The sequence below is a fragment of the Corvus hawaiiensis genome, chromosome 6 (assembly GCF_020740725.1).
Source record: "Corvus hawaiiensis isolate bCorHaw1 chromosome 6, bCorHaw1.pri.cur, whole genome shotgun sequence".
Classification (NCBI taxonomy): domain Eukaryota; kingdom Metazoa; phylum Chordata; class Aves; order Passeriformes; family Corvidae; genus Corvus; species Corvus hawaiiensis.
The window spans coordinates 38,561,819-38,578,662 of record NC_063218.1 but is presented as its reverse complement, the minus strand read 5'-3'; the positions used below and the strand labels follow the sequence as shown (position 1 = coordinate 38,578,662).

Genomic DNA, 16,844 nt, shown 5'->3' with positions numbered 1-16,844 from the left:
AGCCTCAAGAAGAGACAACTGAGAGGGGACTCATCGATGTCTATGAGTATCTGAAGGGAGGGTGTCAGAGGATGGAGCCAGGCTCTGCTCAGTTGTGCCAAGCAACAGGACAAGAGGCAACGGGCAGAAACGGATGCACAGGAAGTTCCACCTGAACATGGAGAAAGCTTCTTTACTGTTCTGGGGGCCATGCACTGGAACAGGCTGCCCAGAGAGGTTGTGGAGTCTCCCTCACTGGAGATAGTCCAGAGCCCTCTGGATGGAATCCTGTGCCATGTGCTCTGGAATGACCCTGCTTGAGCAGAGAGGTTGGACCAAATGACCCACTGTGGTCCCTTCCAACCTGACCCATTCTGTGAAGCAGTAATAAACCTGTAAAAGATACACAGAGTTTAGAAGGAACAGTTATGAACAGAAAGTGACCACCTGCTCATACTGATACTTAAGACACCCATGTGAGTAATATGGACCTTGTGAGGACTTGTGTCACTCAGAGTAATATGCATGCTAGTGTGTGACAAGGAAGGAAGAGAAGAGGGGCAAAAAAACCAACCCAGCAGAAAGGTGAGCCGCTGGAGAATGACTAATACTGTGCCTGGATAAGTCATAACTGATACCCAGTTTAGTAATTCTTAGTGTTATTTTTGGGCCTGCTCATAGAAGGCAGTTCCAATTACTGACTGGTCTGATGGGTTCCCAGACACTTGTTTACTTTTCCAGGCACTATTGCTGTGGTTACTGTGCCCCAAAAGAGGCCAACACCCATCACCTTCTCATGTGCCCGCTGCTCACTGCGTTGGCCAAGATCCCTGGGCAAGGTGTTGCTCAGCGCTCCTGCGTTTTGGGCACATGGCTCTTACAGGATTATTTTGAAATGCGTATAGTAACTTTTGATAATTATAGTTTTCTGTACTCCGTACAAGTCCCTGTGGAGGAACTTTGTTCCTTCTAGGAGTTGGTGAGACACTGAGTAGGCAGTGGCAACCAGCATTATGGATTAGATTTCAGCCCCCATGTCCCAGAGTGGCAGAATTTAGCCTAAATGATGTAAAGACTTTAAAAGAACGGTGGATAATGATGACTGACAATTAAGTACTCTTTCTTAAAGCCTTTTAGGGAAAAAAAAAAAGGATTACTAAAAAAAATTCTCATTATCCTTTTGTTTCTTGCTGTCATAATAGCTTTCTTGTGCAGGCTTTGTACTAGTGCACACGAAAAAAAAAAGACAACAGGATCTTGGATAAAGAAACAGCTGAAATGTACCTGTTAAAAGGATTCAAGGGTCATTGTTTACAATAGTCTAGCAGAATATCCATGGTGATTTACCAGCTCAGGCAAGAAACAACTCCTTCACTCTGCTGCTGATGGAATCACGGATGTTTTTAAAGATCCTGTTGATTTATATTGAATTTTAGTGTTCTTTTGTTCTTTAACTCATTATAGTTTCAATATGCTAGAATTATGAAAGCTGAATTACTTCATTTTTCTGAAGAAAAGGGTTTTCTTATTCCCCCTACCCGCAATGTGTCCTAATTTAGGTGTGACTGGTGATTTTATTTATTGTAATTGCTGAAAAGTCCTAAGTAGAACAAATTCTTGTGTATGTTACCTGTTATTTATTGCCTGAGGGTAGTTACATGTGTTTCAGGCATTCACAGAACTGGGATATTATTCTTTTTACCCTTAAATAAGTGAGAGATTTTATTTATTTTTCTACAGAACAGCAGAGGAAGGTTCAGCTCCCTATCCACTGTTCCCTTTAGGAATTAGAGTGGCTCTCCTATTCCTGAGGGAGTCAGCATATGCTCAGAGAGATGTTAGTTGTTCTGTACTGCCTGTAAAGCAACAACAGCAACCAAAAAGCCCCATCCAATGCAGGGAGTTTGCACTAATCTCTTCAGTGAGCTTGCCTATTAGAATGTTATAGCCCTTGTCCTGAAGTGATGGGAGAATTTCAGGAAAGCCTGGTAGTTCCTGGAGATGAATTCTTGGGGACAGTGGGGTCTGAGCCCAAATCCCTTGAAATGGATGAAATGCCTCCCAGAGAGTTTAATGGATTTTTGTCAGGCAAGTCAGTTTGTGCAGGCTCATCACGGCTGTGCCTCTGCACACTGGTCACGTGTGAAGTTGTGTGCTCATCATGAGAAAAGCCCTGGAGAAAGCTGTGCTCACACAAACCAGTGGCGCTCAGTTACTGCTGCTCTTCCTTAATGGATGGACACAATGGCAGCAGCTGCCTTTGTCCAGGGTTGAATAGGGTGGGAATACCTCACCTGGCCAGCATCTTGTCTGCATATGCACAGAGCAGGGCTCCACATCTGCTGCATGGATGTGTTCTTCTCTTCAGAGCCATGCTTCAGATTCAGGAAAGTGAGTCAAGAGAGTAATTCAGGTAACAGATCAGACACAGAACCACAGCTCCTTTGCGTGCATTGTGGCTGCATTGTGTGAATGGGTTTTCCCATTCTCTTCACTGAAATTTTGTCCATTTGCTGCCAGGGACACACTTGCCATGGCACAGACTGTCACATGGCCTGCCCCATTGGCAGAAAGCTTGATTTTCCCTCTTTAGTGCCCCACACCTTTTATTGCTCAGGGGGGTTTATATCATGTGTCACTTAAAGGTCACATTGAGTAACTTACATGCTGAGTCTAAGAATGTTAATATTTTTCATGTTTGCTTCTTGACTCCTTTGGAATGCCTTTGTTTTTACTGTTGGAAAACTCTTGAGCATATTGAGGCATATAAAACAGCATCAGTGATGTCAAGAGCATCTGATTCAGGCAATCCTGAATACAGATACAATACAGAGATAACTGAGTTTCCCCAGGGAATCTAGAAGAAGTGAGGTCTTGCAGAAACCCAGGCAGAGCAAAACATCAAGGAAGACTGAGCAGGAGTCTAGAAGAAACAGTGACAGAGGGAGATAAGACTGCAAATACAGATGGGCAGTGGTAGAAGCCCTCTTTGCCATGGCAGCATAAAGCAGTGATTTGAAAAGCACATAATGCCATTGCTAACAAAGAAGAGATCTTGCTTTAGAAATAGAAGTGAGAATGATTCCTCCTACAGCAAGCACACAAAGTTTTCATCTTCCCACTCACACCACTGCTCTACCAGCATGCAGCCCTGCTTGCATCCTGGCAATTTGTACCCTGGGCTGAGTGAGCTGGGAGGCTAGAAATTGAGGTAGAGGAAAGTGAAACTGCTGAACCCCTGCTGATGGCAGCACTCCCCACAGGATGGGTCAGAAGGCAGTCCTTTCTCTCCTAGTTTGAGCCTTCTGCTTTCCCTGTTTTGAGGGGGAGGAAAGGTTTGTGAAGAGATTATTTAAAATTTAAAAAGGTAAATAAAAATTGTCGGTGTCTATTTATTGGATGAGTAACTTAAACATACTTATCCAGGGCAGCTGTAACCTAAGCGGCCAAAGTCCACTTGAGCTGGGGCTGAATTTGGCCCATTGTCTCTCCTTCACGCCCACAATACAAATAAAAGCTTCAGCTTCTTAGCGTTAGGTGGGAGGGAGGAGGTAGGAGAGCCACTGGAGTGTGATGTTGCATTGACAGTTGATGTGCATTCGTTGAGAATCTGTGCTTCTCGTTACTGATGCATATAACAGTATGACAAGTCACTGGGAGACAGGATGCAGCTTGTTAGGAGTGGAACATTATGATGTGGGGTCTTTATGGGAGAATTATGGAGCAATGTTGACTTCTGATTAAGGGATGGGGAAAAAGCAGTGTTGCCCTGAAAACTGGTCTGGAATCTTAAAAAAACTAAATCTTTGGCAGGAGCTACATTCAAAGAGGTCATTTTACTTCATAAAAATGTTTATTTTCAACTGTTGTTTAAATAACTTGGGACTCTGTCCTTCTGAAGTAGAAACAGCAGAGTAGACTGAAGAGCTTCTGCTATCGGTGAAATCTGACAAATAAATATACAAAAATAATTTCTTTGCTACTTGAAAAACAGTATTTACATTGCACTTTCCTCCAGAAGGAGGCTACAGACATGTTTAAGTGGTGTACAAGAGTCTCTCTCGTCCTCACAGAACAGCGGCTGAGTCTGCAATAGACACAAGTCACTGTTCAGCACTGCAAGGCTGCAGTTTGGAACAGCTTAAGGCAAATAATAAGAAATATCAAATCCAAATAATACAGCATATGAACCTGCAGAAGTTAGTTATGAAATTGGAGTTTAGCTAGAGCTAGTAACATCTGTGGAGTTCTAGTAAGTGTGGCTGAGTCTTCAGAATTCTCAAACATCCAGGATTTTCTCTGGATGCTTCCTCTCACTGGCATAGTATGTTTTCAAAAGTACTGTCACTGCATGGGGCACATATCTGACCAAGACTTAATTTCAGCTTGAACTCCATTAAAAAACAAAGTTAAATAGGTAGAAGCAACCTCATTTCAGAGTAAGTATGCTTATATGGTAATTATATTGTTATGTCCATTTTAATTTGAAGCATAACTTAAAGCTTTCTTGTGAAGACAAATCTTTAAAAAAGAAATTGCTTGTGTCTGTGGGTTCATATATCCTCTTGATACATTCTAAGATCGCTGCAAGCTTTTGCCCTCACATGATGACCAGTGTTGCTGAAGGGTACCTTATAAGAAATGTGGTATAAGTTAATAAATTCGGGGAAGCTGGCCAGGTCAGAGTGTGATCTGGAGAGCAACATTTTGCCTGTGTATTATTGCCTGCAATTTCACATTTTCTCTTTTTCACTTAGACTGTAGAAGACAATAAAAATTAGGTATCCTAAGCACCCCAATCTCCAGATCAATATCCCTGCTAGAGAAGACACGGTTGTTTTGAATGTGTGTTTTTCAGTTGATGAGCAAGCACTTAAACTTGTTTTCAGTGACATTAATGCCTCCTGTTGATTTTGGTGAACTCCAGTTGGGCCATTGATAAACACTTCTGTAAATGCCGCCTAATCCCCAGCTACACTTGATCTCAACAAAACTCCCTCAGCACTAAATTGTCATGCATAAGTATCATCCAGCTCCATTTTTCTTCTCCAGCAGGGTATTGTGTTCTAGTGATAGAAGAACTGAGCCTCCTCTCCTTCTTTGTAAGGCACTTTGGGATCGCTCCAACTGTAACATGAACGCTGGTGGGCTGTGGTTCTCTCCCACCTGGTTTTCAGTTCCAGAGCATGAGACTTTTTCACTTTCTACTTTTTTTTTCCTTCTGTCTTTGCAACAGAGCACTCAGCTGCTCTTTGTGAGCAGCTGTTCTGTTTCCCTGTCTGCCTGCAGGGGTACCCAGGCAGCTGCACTCAAAGGTCGCCAGAGCAATGCCCAGCTTTGTTAAACAGTAACAGGATTGGGAAGGAGGGGAGGGATTAGGAAAATTCATGACCTGGAGTAGATTCTGCAGCAGGCTGTCTGAGGTGCTGAGGGACTTGGGTGAGCTCTGTGTCCAACTAGAGAAGTGCTTTCTATGCATGTATCACAGTAAGATTCACCTGCTGACTCAGGGAAAGCTGTTAATCACGAGGTGATGCTGAAGTTCCCTGGGAAAGGAAGTGTTGCTGACAGTGACAGGCAGCTTATGTGCATGTCTCATGGAAACTTAAATGTGCGTATGTGTGCATGTGTGTGTTCGTTCAGCGTCTGCTGTCCACATACTGGGTGACTCACACACAGAGGGCGAGGTGTGGCTAAGAACAGGCCTGTGACGTGCAGTCTGACTTTTTTTTCTTACAGGCAGCTTTCTTGTGTATGGCAGGGTGTTATCTTTATTTGTCCATTCTTGGGTTTGCGTGCATATTTTTCCAACAATGATGATAATGTTTGGTTTGTGGTTCCACCTTTGAGCACTTACAAATTAGTGAGGAACAGCTCAATGTGCATGAAGCTATGTAACATATTTGTGGCATGCCAGGATTTCAGCTTTTGCCCAACTTAAGATTTCTTTTCTTTTCCAGAAAAAGGCATGGCATACAATTAAAACCATGGTTAACTTACCAGTCATCAGCCCCTTCAAGAAACGCTACTCATGGGTGCAGCTGGCTGGGCATACAGGTGAGAGGGGGATCTTCAATGTGTTTGTCTCTGGAGTGAGGATGACTGCAGCAAGGAGAGCAGTCTTTCTCTGTTTCCTTCCTTCCTTCAGGTAAAAAGGAAGCAGACAATATCACATAAATCTGTGACCTAAAACATATTTTGGTTGTGGTGTGGATAGGGAAGTGGGAGTGATATACCTGAATAATGAGATGAGCAGGGAAGCAGTGGTCAGACTCTGGAGAAGGGCCAGGCTTGTAAGGTGATATGTGTAAAATACCTAGGGAAGCAAGAGACTGGGGAGTTAAAGCCCTAATCTGTCTGATGCTGTTGGTTGTGGTATGGGATCATTTTTCTTGACTTAGTAGCCAGTAGTTAGTTCTCTAGTGAGAAGGATTACTGTTCATGACTGTATGTGCTTCAGCCTTGAGAAGGACAGTGTTTCTAATACCACTCCAAACCCCTCATCTGAATGTAGGTCCTTGGGTGGAAAACAAATATGAAAATTGCCTTGCTGACCAGGTGTTTGCATTGTGAATCTGTCATTGTTCACTGTATGAGTGCAAGGAGCAGCTCGGTTGATTCTAGTTTTGTGTCTGTAAAAATTGGTAGGTGTACTCCTGATGTAGCACACCAGGCTGATGCAGGCTTAGTTTCATTTATCAGGCAGAAAAACAACAAAGGGAAGTGATCAGGTTTGTGTCTCTCCTGCTTCATGTAATTCCTGTGCGGTGCTAGTGGGGGTTTATTAGTACACATGTGGGCAGGCACCTACGCTGCATCGTGCTGTAATGCAGTGCGTGAACCACCTCTGTGTATGCTAATGCACTAATACGGTGCACTTCAAAGCTGTGCTGAGAAATTTACTGAGCCCTCGAAACTGAGTAGCTGCAATTTGCACAGTGTTGTTGTTGGGTCTGATTTGTATCAAAGTGCCAAGATGACCCAGTCTTAATGCAGTTTTTGTCACAGATGTATGGAGTTGGCTTCATCTGTGTGGAGCGATGCACTGGTCGTGTAATCATAACCCTTCTGGAGACTCCTGTAGTAGGGTGGAAGAGGAGGGTTAAGAGTTTACTAGAAGCTGATTAGGAGAGATACTGTTCCAGTTTCCTTTTAGTAGTTTTCTGTGGTTGGGTTTACTCCATCCTTTCTGCAGCTGTTCTTCTCTGATACGACAGTGTTTTTCTGAACTAGAACCTGGGCTGTTACCAGCCTTGCCCTTGTGCCGAGGCCGTGCCAGTTCTAGGATTTGTCAGAGGAGAACCAGTTGGGAATGGCTGAAGGATTCTGCTGTGGTAAAGGTTGAGTGTTATCCCCAGGATTAGTGAGGCTTCTACTTTGGTGCCCAATTTATTTCATATAGATCTAAAGGATACCTCTGAATGAAACGTGTACTTTCTTCAGATGCTGTCGGCAGGCTGCAAGACAGGAGAGCATTTGGAAACTCTGGGCAGGTGGAGTCTGATTACTGTGTGGCCTCTGCAGATGTCATTTGTCCTAGATACCATTCAGACACAGGGCTGTAAAAAGCACTATCACCCTCCAGACTGTACCTGCAGGGCATTAGCAGATTAGCAGGTTTCCAGAGGAGAGGCAGTACCTGCAGGCAGGCAAAGAGGCAGTCACAGCCTGTGTGTGTGTGGTTGGAAAGGGCAGTGCTTGGCTTCTGGCCTGTTCTGGCTGTTTAACTATCACTGATTGACTGCGCTGCCTCTGTCCGGACACGCTCAGCAGGTGTATATAACTTGTGTGAGGATTAAGGACAAAGCCAGCACTGGCAGTGTTATGCAGCTTTAAAATAGCCTGTCAGAGGATTAATGAATTCTGGTTCGTGGCTTCTTCCTGTGCATTTTAGTAAGTATAGTACTGTTTAATAACCTAGCAAAGATTAACATGGAAAAAAAACCCAAACAGCCCAATGGCCTGAAGCAACTGCACTGCTTAAAGCTATAAATTCTGACATGGGAATGTATCCAAACGGACTTTAACTGCTAACAGCTGTTTGTCCTGTATGTTTTATTTTTTATGAAAAGCAACCTATCTCTTCTCTTCAGGGGAAGTCTTTAACTGCTGCCATGAGACTGAGATAGATGAAACTGGAATGGTGGGGGAAGGGGTTTTTCTTTTTTGCACGTCAATCTTGTCAGCAAATGTTTGATTTTCTTTTTTTAGGGAGTTTCAAGGCAGCTGATAGTGGGAAGATTCTCAAACGCTTCTCAGAGAATGAAAAGGAGTGTTTTGAGCGACTGATGAAAGACCCACTACGCTCCTGCGTCCCTTGCTTCCATGGTGTGGTGGAGAGAGATGGCGAGAGCTACATCCAGCTGGATGACTTGCTTACTGATTTTGAAGGGCCAAGTGTGATGGACTGCAAGATGGGGATCAGGTGGGGTGAATGAAAGAGAATGTGCTTTCCCTGCATTTGAAGGAGGGGGGACATATGGTCCTGCTCACAAGTCATCTTGGACAACCTGAGGGCAGTATGTCCCATTATTGCCAGATTGTACATGGATTCTGGAAACTAACTGATCTATAGGCTCAAAAACTATCCACATCAAGAAATTTTCAGGGGTGATTTAAGACAAAGTTTCTCTGCAGTGGCCTGATAATACGTGGGAAAAAAATGTTATGATTTATTCACCTCCAGTTCATTGAATCCTTGTGTGTGCAGTGATTCAGAAGGCCTCACAAAGAGTAAAATTTCCATCTCCCGATGTAAATGACTGAATAGCAGTGTGAAAGCCCATTTCCAATGCTTGAATGAGTCTTCACTGGTATTGATCTTTTCTGTAAAGAGTTGACAATTTGCTCAGGACTGACCTGTTTTTTTCCCTACTCTGACATCTTGAAGTGTTGCCATCATTTTGTTCTCCAGATTCCCACTTTCTTTTCCGTTCATTGTCTGTGATGAAGATGAAAACATCAAAAGTACTATCTAAGCATAACAACCAGATAGGGATCTGTTGAGATCCTGGAGTAAGGTAACAGTACACAGAAGTATGAGCTGTCATAGTAATCTTTTGGGTGTCAGCTCAGATGCTCAAGAGTTATTGTCATAAATTAGTTACTCTACTTACAGGAATGCAGATACACCTTTTCAAATAGATGCAAAATTTTACATGAATTAGAAATATGTAGCACTGGTATGTTCAGAAGAAAGAAAAGGATTTGCAACAGTACACATTGTGTTGAAAGTAGGTGACATTCTGGCAGTGAGTGACATCATCTCCTAAATACCATCCTGGTTTGTTACGCTATGATGAAGAAAGTAACATTCAGGCACCTGACAAAGTAGCAAGCTTTACAAAACCAGTGGAATGTGGAGAACATGGATAGTGCCTTTCTAATGGCTGCTGGCTTAACAGATTGAGTGATAAGAGCAAAATGTGGAAGTTTTGTGTCCCTTCACCTTCCTGTTCTTAGTTACCTCTTCTGGTTTGGAACTGCTCTGATAATCTGCTTTACTCTTTAGTTTTTTCTATATGAAGAGTGATTCTGTCTTTCACTGAGATGCATTAAGTAAAACTTAAACTTTCTGAGGCCTAAAAAAATTACCAATGACTGATGTCAAGTTTTTTGAAGAGAGAGAATGCAGTAAGTCTTCAATAGCCCTATTTGTTTTTTTGATTGCATGTTAAGTGATCTTTCCTAACTGTCGTCTGAAAACGCAGTTCTGTTTTATGGCACGGTGGGAATTCAGCTTTCTCCTATTCTATAACCAGGAAATAACAATAAGTTGTAACAGTAAGTAAAGGTATAGTTAGAACAAGAAGTGAATTACAATTCCTGATTCCTGGGGCTGTTTCACTAAATATGCCTGCACAGTCATTGCTCTGTGTACTTTGGTTTCCCCATGTGCAAAACTGGGGCAATGATAAGGCTTACTTTCCTGGTTGATGTTTCTTGAGGCCGGTTTGTAAGCTGTAAAAAGAAATATCGGGGCAGTCCTTAAGGTCATGTTGGGATGTGATGTTTGCAGAACATATTTGGAGGAAGAGTTGACTAAGGCACGAGAGAAGCCAAAGCTGCGTAAGGACATGTACAAGAAAATGATTGAAGTGGATCCTCTTGCTCCCACGGCTGAAGAGAACGCCCAGCATGCTGTCACCAAACCCCGGTACATGCAGTGGAGAGAAACCATCAGCTCTAGTGCCAACCTGGGCTTCAGGATTGAAGGGATTAAGGTAATTGTTTCACCTCTGCCTGTTCCTGGAGACTGAACTTTGTTGGATGTGTTGATTAATCAAAAATTAATCAAAATTAAATCAAAAAGCTTGTGCACATCAGTCTCCAGCTTTTCCAAAGGATTATGTGAAAATGCACTGACTGAAACCACAGAGTTCACTCTACTGTAGTTTTTAAGCATTCATTGTAATTGTAACAGAGAGTTTCAATGAATTTAAGCTTCAAATATACGTCAGCCATACTTGAATCAAGTACATATCACAGAGACCTTGCAGGAAGGACTCAAGGAGGTACGCAGTGCAGATAGAATGAAAATGAGACTGTTGTCAGGAGGAATTCAGAACAGAAGTATTAACTCCCTCTCTGCATGCAATTACTTTTTTTATCCAGGAACTATACATATTTATTCCAAGTGAATCACAGTAGAGTGGTTTTGTTGCAGTTATGTTTATTGGCAAGGCATGTTAAAAGCATTTGCTTAGATACCCATGGGATCAAGGAAACCACTTTTCATTTTAAATACATGATGAGATCCAGTATGAATGGAGCTGGAATAAAGCCAGAACAATACAAAATGAAATTTCTCCATCAGCCAAGTCCATCTGCTGTTCTTGATGGATAAGTTTGTGCCCCTGTACCATTCCTAGGATACTACCTTAAGCCACAGTGGAACCTGGGCAATTTTCTTTCCTACTTATTACTTACTTACCTTTTATAGAATCATAGAATGGCCTGGGTTGGAAGGGACCTTAAAGATCATGTAGTACCAACCCCTGTGCTATGGGCAGGGGCACCTTCCACTAGACCAGGTTGCTCAGAGCTCCATCCAGCCTGGTCTTGAACAATTCCAGGGATAGGGCACCCACAACTTCTCTGGGCAACCTGTTCCAGTGCCTCACCACACTTGCAGTGAAGAATCTTTTTCTAATACCTAATCTAAACCTACTCCCACTTAGAAAGGACCCCTTGTCCTGTCACTACCTGCTCTTGTAAAAAATCCCTCTCCATCTTTCTTGTAGGCTCCCTTCAGGTACTGGAAAACCACAATTAGGTCACCCCAAAGCCTTTTCTTTTCCAGGCTGAATAATCCCAATTCTCTCAGCCTTTCCTCATAGGAGAGGTTTTCCATCCCTCTAATCAATTTGGTGGCCTCCTCTGGACACACTCCAACAGGTCCATGTCCTTTCTGTGCTGAGGACCCAAGAGCTGGATGCAGCACTCCAGGGGGGGTCCCATGAGAGAGGAGCAGAGGGGCAGAACCCCTTCCCTTGCCCTGCTGGCCACGCTGCTTCGGATACAGCCCAGGACACAGCTGGCTTTCTGGGCTGTGAGCACACATTGCTGGGTCATGTCCAGCCTCCTATCCACCAGCACTCCCAGGTCCTTTTTGGCAGGGCTGCTCTTGATCTGTTCATCCCCCAGCTTGGATTGATACTGGGGGTTGCCCTGCCCCAGGTGCAGCACCTTGCACTTAAACTGCATGAGATTTCCATTGGCCTACATTTGAGCCTGCCCATGCCCTTCTGGATGGCATCCCATGACACACATTCTGGTGACACACATTCTGGTGTGTCAACTGCACCACTCCAGAACCTGGATTACTTTTGTTTCTATTTCACAGTTCAAGCACATAGAAATAAGAAAGGGATAAAAGAGGGCGATGCTGATGAACAGAGGCTGTTTAAATACTTCTTTCTTCTCTGCTTCCCTGTGTGTCTTCTCTCTTCCTTATTCATAGATTCTCCTGCTGTGATACAGGAACTGGGGCTTCCAGCTCATGCAGTGCTGGCCCCGTGTGCTGTGCCACCCACTCCTGGCTGTTAGACACGGGCACCCTCATGCAAGAACTGTCTGGGTGGTAGATGAGTAGATGATCTGTCTCCAGTGCAGCCCAAACATGTGATCCTGTCTTGCCCTTTAGCCAGCTAATGATGTTATCAAGATACTTGTTTTATTCCTATACACCTTAGGTCTTTGTATGCTCCTCTGTGTAATGGAATCAGAAACCCAGATGATCTTGAGGCCTTTCAAGTATGTTCTTGGAAAGATCGTTGGTGAGTGAAGATGTACAGATTTGAGTCCTGGAGAGTGACTGAGATAAGGGAGCACAGGGGAGCTTCAGAAAAACTTCCTGGCTTGTACTTGTGTGGATTTGTTGGTTGTCGGAGGTAGGTAGGAGCAGTATGACACACAGATTGTGTAGTGTTTCCCACTGTGGAGACACTGCTGTAACTGTGCAAAACATGAATACTTAATCCTTGATTAAGCACAGGAAGTACTTTGGAGCACATTCCCTTTATCTCCCTGTGCTGTGAGGCATGTAGGTATCATTTTCTTAAATGATTTTTTTAAATGGAGAAAAGGTGGCAGAAACTGAATTGTTCAGGCAATGCAGGTAGTCAGTACTCCCTACACTGTTCCACTGGAGGTGAACAGTGCATCCCGTTCTGTATTGTTGCAGAAAAGCAAAGCCATTCTGCAGGGATCCCCATTTTGGTAGGAAAGCCTGTAAGAGTCAGTGGTGCCAGCTAGTGGTTGATGGTTATAAGGGGATGTTCTCCCTAACTGCGCTGGTAACTTCTGGAGTTAGCTCATAAGGTATGTTGGCTGTGGTCATTCAGAAATTTTCCTGGCCTGTGGCTGCTTGAATAAGAAGCGAAAGCAAAGAAAGTGAAATCATATAAGCCCTTCTGTGAACCAGCTGCTGTTAAATGAGATCTGATTCACCATATGCACTCCTTCAGTAGTGGGGTACCTGTTCTCTTTAGGTTGATCCATTTCTTTTCCTTGCCTTGCTTCTGGATCTCTGAAATCAAGTCAAGTTCATTTATGGGATTTGTCACTTTTCCTCCTATCAAAAATATTTTGAACCATTTGGTGTCCCTACAGTTGAAACCTGTTGCTCGGTATCTTGTGGCTGCCTGATTCCAAATGCACATTTCCTCTCTGGCAGAGGCTGTCTGAAGGCCAGGCATCACAAATATTTTGTCTACAATACTAAGCTAATGTTTTGCAGAGCAGAGATGCCTGGGGCTCAGAGTTGGGATTTCTGTCTTCCCATTCTGACAGTGAATGTCTGTGCAGTTTGAAAAGTTACTCTTCCTTTGGTACCATTTCTTTAGCTGTAGATCAGGGATAGCTATTTTCCCAGGAGGACATCAGATTTGATTCATAGATCTTTGTGAATCCATTAAGTTAACTCAGAGCCCTTTAAGGGAAGTCTGCAGAGGGCTCTGAGCAAGACCCCATGGTTTAAGATAGATAGCACTGTTTTATGGAGCTGTGACACCTGCCCTCCTGTGAGCCGTGTCACTGTCACATCTAATGAGAAGTATTGCAAACGGCCCACAGGCTGCACTGTGTGACAGACTGCCCTGCTGTGCGGGAACGTATGCGGAGTCTTTAGCAAAGGCGTGACTTCAAGGAGTGAGTCAGGCAAGTGCTTCTTGAGGATCAACTACATCCAGAGTTGTTGCAGATCCCTGGTTTAGAATACTGGCATGGTGCCATTCAAAATCTGGATATTGTTTACAGCAAGTAAAGACAGGCAGTAATTATGTTTTCTGCCAACCACTGGAAAGGAGCAAATCATAAAAGTGTTTCTCAACCACAGGGAAGCAAGCAACTAGTTTGTCCAGACACAAAAGGTTAGAAAGGGAACACTGAGCAGCTATTCCAGACTTTGCTCTACAGTCCGCAGCATAGCGAGAAATTATTTTTAAAACAACCTTACTCCAGTGAAGAGGTACGAGATGAAGTTCCAGATTTGTGTGTGCTGTTGAGTATTGTCACACATCAAATCAGATGGCTTCTAACTTTCACTGCCTACCTGCTGAACTGATCTGGCATAATGCGCGCTCTGTTGCATGAGCACTCTGGAGTTTTAGCATTATTGAATTTTTTTCATGTATACTTTAGAAACCAAGTTCAGCTGTGGAATAAATAGTGTTTCACCTGCTGAGACTGGACCTGAATTTGTCATTTTGGTGCAGTGATTTAACATGTAGGAGAGAACATATTGTATTAACCTGCTGATTTACTCGTAATGAAAATAGAGGATTGGACTGATAAAATGGAGAGGAAAACAGTTTGATAATCCTGCAGGCTTTTAGTGGATTTTTGTTACCAACTGTAATAATTGCTGTATTTTACATGCACATCATAAAATCTCCTGTTTGTGTCTCTTGAAGCAACAGGGATGCTCTTGGAGACGTGCATATTCATATATTCTATGTTTACAGATACCTCCAATTCATGCACTGCTCTTATTTACTTGTAGTTCCAGAAGCACATAAAAATACTCATTTTTTTCAGTAGCAGGGTGCTTCTGTACTGAATCTTACTGCTAGCACAAAAGTACTCTGAATTTCTCCAGGACACACTTGGAACAAGCATGCCTACAGTGTCCTTTGCCAAAATTCACTCACCTGCTTTGTCACTGCTAGCACTGTGAATCCCAAGTTGTTCCTGCCTGCAACAGATTTCTGTTCTGTGTCTTCTGGGACAGATTGTATGTTCAAAGGTATGTTTGGAACTGAATCCTAACTGTGATTCTTTGATTTCCCATTGAAAAACAGAAACAACAACAAAAACCACCACCACCACCAAACCCCCCCCCCCAATAACAATAAAAAAAAATCCTCACCAAAACCCAAAAGAAACCCCCAAACTAAAAGGACTAGTAAAATTGGTTTTGGAAATGTTCCCTTACACCCTCAGCCAGGGTTTCACTAGCTAGACAAGAGTACAACCGAAGAGGTCTCTGTGGTTTGCCCCACTGAACTGCTAGCACTGACGTGAGAAAACCCTCCTGCAAGCTGGTAATATCATGAATTGTTTTTTTTTAAACTTGCACTCAACAGGAAATGAGCTGCCAGTGCCATTTAAAGTTATCCAATCAGCTTTTGTATCTCTTCTCTTCTCTTGCTTGGTTTATCTGTTCTCTTCCGGTTCAACGACTTGCTTTCATCTGGTTAGCGAGGGCTGAGCTGTTGGTGGTTCAAGAGGATTGACTGATGAGGGGAATGATATGGGTGCAGTATAAATAATCTCTGTCTGTGTGTGTTTTTGTGCAGAAGGCGGATGGAACATGTAACACAAACTTCAAAACGACAAAGACACAGGAGCAAGTTCTACAGGTTTTTGTGGAATTCATTGAGGGCAACACAACTATTCTGGTGAGTCTGAGCTCTTCACGTGCACTGATCTTGGACCAATGCGCTTGTTTCAGGTCCATGCTTTCTTTGGTACATGAAATATGAATTAGACTACCAAGGAAGTAAGTGGTCTTGACTTCCAGTTGCTCTCAGGAGGTGGGGTGGATATGGGGACTTGGTGGATTGCTGAGGAGAAGTTGACTGAGACCAGTCATGTCAGCTCTTGACATGAGTTGACTCCAAGTGCCTCATGCTATCAACATGCTATTCCAACTAACTTATGGCTTGCCATCAGCTTCAACCATGGATGTTAGATGCATTAGATGGGTGATATCTAAGCAAGGATTGTGTTGGCAGGAAAACTTGTGATTTGGGAATTCAGTCTGGAGAGGATAAAATCAGAGCGTGGAGGCAGGAAGTGAGATTGGTGACTAGCTGTGCTCCCATGTGTGAAACTTATCTCAAAGAGGAATTCCTGTCTGCTAATTCATGGGTAGCACAGCTGGCATGTGGTAGATGGCATAACACATGTCTTGTCTTTGGAACTTCAAAGGATGCTGTAATGTTTTGCTGCACTGTGGAAGCCATTATGAAGGCAGATTAGCACTTCAGGAGGAGTGTGCTTGGTAGTTCAGGACAGCATTAAAATCTGCACTAGAGCTTTATACATTAGGCCTTGATTCTTTTTATCTCCTCTCTGCCTCCACCATGGTTGGAGCTCCTTATTTTTCTAACACAGTTTCTTTCTTTTCACTTTGGGGAACTGGAAGATTTTTAATTCCTTGAAACTTTTTCTCTTTATTAAAAAGAAAAAAAAAAAAAATTGCAGAAAGCCTCATGACATCCAAATCAAGGCAGATAAATATTCTTGGTGTAACACATGCAGCAGATGAACTCCAGTCTGTTAATTCACTATGAAAGCTTGAAATGTATTTTCAGATTGACTTTCAAATGATGAACCTGTTGTTTTGAAGGACCTCTAGCCTAAAATGAATATGGTCTCTTCATTATATTGAGTCTTGTAAACAGATTATCTTCATTCAGTTTTCAATGAAATGTTTATGGGTTGGTTTGGGTTTTTTTTTTCTTCTTCTTCCAGAAAAAATACCTCAAGCGTCTGCAGGAAATTAATGTCATTCTTGAATCCTCAGACTTCTTCAAGCGACATGAGGTGAGCAGGGAGTGTTAAGCTGTGGAGGTGCTTTGCTTCTTTGTTTGGTCATTCACGTGTACTTCGGAACAGCCTGCTGTATGAGTAGAAGGTGGTTTGTAGAAGGAAGCTAATGCATGTTGACAACACAGACACCACAAAGCCTGTGTCACAGTGATACAGAAGATTAAACTAGTTGAGGAATAGTAAATCCTCCTATCTTTATGACATCCCAGCACTTACAGCTCTGGGTCACTTCATGGAATAGTTTATTAGTACCAGTTTCCTGTGGTTTCTCTAATCTTGATGTGCTCCAATGGAATATTTACAGGGGA

General features: G+C 43.0%; 1 protein-coding gene across 2 annotated transcripts in view; it reads left to right on the top strand.

Moving 5' to 3' along the window:
- The window catches only part of ITPKA (inositol-trisphosphate 3-kinase A), a 40,467-nt gene that overhangs the window by 18,896 nt on the left and 4,727 nt on the right, over positions 1 to 16,844 (top strand). For both annotated transcript variants that reach the window (XM_048305975.1, XM_048305974.1), the window contains 5 exons: positions 5,940 to 6,036; positions 8,191 to 8,404; positions 9,998 to 10,202; positions 15,279 to 15,380; positions 16,459 to 16,530. In XM_048305975.1, the coding sequence (XP_048161932.1) occupies positions 5,940 to 6,036; positions 8,191 to 8,404; positions 9,998 to 10,202; positions 15,279 to 15,380; positions 16,459 to 16,530 (690 nt within the window). The remainder of the gene's footprint in view (positions 1 to 5,939; positions 6,037 to 8,190; positions 8,405 to 9,997; positions 10,203 to 15,278; positions 15,381 to 16,458; positions 16,531 to 16,844) is intronic.